Source organism: Ochlerotatus camptorhynchus, unplaced genomic scaffold (assembly GCF_037179485.1).
Source record: "Ochlerotatus camptorhynchus isolate MF236.1 unplaced genomic scaffold, CSIRO-AGI_Acam_v1.1 ptg001229l, whole genome shotgun sequence".
In the NCBI taxonomy this organism is placed as follows: Eukaryota; Metazoa; Arthropoda; class Insecta; order Diptera; family Culicidae; genus Ochlerotatus; species Ochlerotatus camptorhynchus.
The window spans coordinates 14,911-17,984 of record NW_027041577.1 but is presented as its reverse complement, the minus strand read 5'-3'; the positions used below and the strand labels follow the sequence as shown (position 1 = coordinate 17,984).

Here is a 3,074-nt window from a genome sequence, read left to right as displayed (position 1 = left end):
AACTTCCAAAAGAAGGTTCCAAAAGAAAGTTCCAAAAGAAGCTTCCAAAAGAAGCTTTCATAAGAAACTTCCAATAGAATCTTCCAAAAGAAGCTTGCAAACGAAACTTTCCAAAGAAACTTCCAAAAGAAGCTTCCAAAATATTCTTACAAAAGAAGCTTCTATAATCATTTTCTTAAGACGCTTCGTCTAGAAGCTTCTTTTAGAATCTCTGAAGAATCATTTTAGAAGCTTATTTTAGATTAAATATAGATTAAACTTAGAAGCTTCTTTAAAGAGCTTACCCGACGCTTAAAAACACAAGAGGAACAGAAAATCGAAGTAGCTATACAGTCAACGAGCAATTTTTCAAGGTTTATAAATCAAATTAAAAAAAAATAGATTCCAAATCCAAGTTCAACAAATGAAAACTATATGCCTAATTTATGGATCATACCTATATGTTTTAGTGCGCAAACTAGATAATCTACTGATCAATTTCGTTCATTGTAGAACATTTTAAGGATAATTTGCAAATGTCCATGATCTCATGATCAATTACTATTTTTCAAACGCTCACTTGTTCCGTGTTGGGCTGCGGGAGTAGTCTCTGTGAATGTGGACAAGGTTACCTGGACGCAGATCACATTATTTGGTCATGTGCTGAGCACCGTGGAGTCAGATCCGTGTTGTAAGATTTTCTTCGGGCTCGAGGTAGACACCCTAATGTTACAGTTCTGGATATTTTGGCTAGCCGTGATCTAGAGTTTATGCAACTCATATATATTTTCTTGAAAAATATTGACCTGAGATTGTAAGTTCGATTGACCTTGAGTTTAGTTTGTATTTTGTGTGTTTTTTCTATTTTTTAAAATTTTTGTTTCTGTAAAAATAGCATAATTACAGAGTAGATATAACGTTAATTAAGTACATGTATTAGGAAAAGTAAATTTTTTAAATCATAAATCATATTCCAAATCTACTTCTCCCTCTTCCCATCTTTTGTCATCATCTATACTCAAAAAGTCACGAGTAATCCGTTCAATACCTTTAATTTTAGATTTAAGACATTAATAATGTACCACGCAAATGATAACGTGGCTCTGTAAAGTTTATTCGATTGAGCCTATACAAATAAAGTAGCCTAAAAAATGAATATGGTAATTCGTGCAACTTCAACGCTCTTTCTTTAAAAATTAAGTGGTAGAGTTTTACAATTGTTTTGCTAAACTTTACATAAAAGGATCGACTGAATTTATTTTTGAGGAGCGTTTAATTAATTCTAAGGGTGCACACTTCAAACATGATGTGGCCGATTGGAATTGATTACTTCAGTTAACATGTTTTTGAAGTCCTTTTTGTTTCAAAAGCAGAATCACAGAACACATAAGCTATGCTTTTGATATATCGAGTTATAAAATCAAAATCACACTGCATAAAACATTGACCCTATTGACTTGTGGAAATATGGACATATGTAGAGTACGATAAATGAAAAAAGAAAAACTGATCCTTCGGGAAATTATTGAGTGGAGAGTTGACTGTATATCCAAAGTAAAACATTTATTCTTATGAAACCTTTTATTATCCATTATTAATTAGGATGCTTAATATATTTTCCGATATTGTACTCCTAAATACCGGCTTTCGAAAAACGATTCGGTAATAACAACCTTTGACATTAATTTCAATATACTCATCGAAAAATGACCATCATGAATTGATTGCACGCTTAATAAAAACATAACAAGATACTTCACTCGGCTAAAAGTGCACTTATTAGCACTTGTCTCTGCATGAGGACTGATTTCATTTTATCTGTTGTGATATCGAAATGATCCAACGAGTGCACCATCAACCAAGCGGAGTTTTCTCTTTGAGGGATCTGACTTGTGATAAAGTAAAGCTAAACTTACCTCATAAAAATAAAAAGAATTTATCTCCTCGCTCGTCACGTTGTCGTTGGCAGTGCCGACTTTGGTGGCCGTGGCAACCGATATAACAGCTCCGGGACCGCTCGCCGATGTTGGCGCTAATAAAACCTGTAAAATTTAACGGCTCAATAAAGGTGTCCATTTGGGTAGTGATCCAGTCTCACCTGAGAAAGTGCCGGAGTGATGTTCATACTAAACACATCTTCTGCCCCGCCGACACCGGAAGGACGTCCAACAACACCCACGACACTGTCGTTTATGTCCGTCTCACCACTGCGGACCTGCTCGACGAGAGACACGTGGCTCCCGGAAGTGCCACTGCCACTCACCTCAACGATGACACTCTGTTCAGTTATCAGCAAATTGCTACTGTTATCACTAAATCGCATAATAGAAGAACGACTCTCGTTGGTACAGCAGTGATTAAGATTTACGAACCCAATCCCACCCACGTCCACAGTCCGTTTGACACCTTGCCAAGCGCTCAGCGGGATATGATGCAACGAGGTCAGATTCACTCTCCGACCACCGGCAGCGGAGGCGTCGTCATACGGATATTGATGGCTTTGGTTGATTTGCTCGGTGGCAGCATGGTGAGTGCCAAAGTGCGCGCGAATACCGAGAAAGTCCTGCTGCTCCAAAGGTCTACTGGAATGTTGCTCGAGCAGGGGGTGATAATTGTGATGATGTGAGGCGTACTGGCGAATATATGCCCAGGCAAGGAGTGACAGCATTGTTCCATACCAGCACTCTACCAATATTGTCTTCTCAATAGGTGGGATTTATTGGCAAGCAACAGGTACCGGAGGGAGTATAGTCTGAAAGATAACAGAGATTGCGAAAGTTAATAAAAGGATGTTGGTATTGACTTGGTACATATGTCACGATTAAATAACTACATAAGAATCTTGTATCGTTCATGATTGAGGTTTCTGAGAAGGTTTTTGGATGAAACAGTGAGGGAACTTGTATGAGAGAAGTTCCAGTCCAATTAGCGAAAAAATAAACAAATTTTTAAATTTTACCTATCTGATTTCCACAAATCTTCGCATAATTGCTCGCCAAGGGAAATGCACCAAGTTTGTGCAGGAATTCGGCCATTTTTTTCAAAACGACGTATTTGATATTTTTCAATGAATCATAGCACGAAGACGGTTTTTC

At 37.6% G+C, this 3,074-nt stretch overlaps 1 protein-coding gene across 1 annotated transcript; it reads right to left on the bottom strand.

Moving 5' to 3' along the window:
• Positions 1–1,895: 1,895 nt before the first annotated feature.
• LOC135716378 (uncharacterized) lies at positions 1,896–2,725 on the bottom strand (the record flags this gene model as incomplete). Its single annotated transcript, XM_065238965.1, has 2 exons — positions 2,078–2,725; positions 1,896–2,021 (listed from the first exon to the last, which is right to left on the bottom strand). Coding segments are annotated over exons 1-2 (696 nt in total), but the record flags the coding sequence as incomplete, so codon positions are not given.
• Between the last annotated feature and the right edge of the window lie 349 nt (positions 2,726–3,074).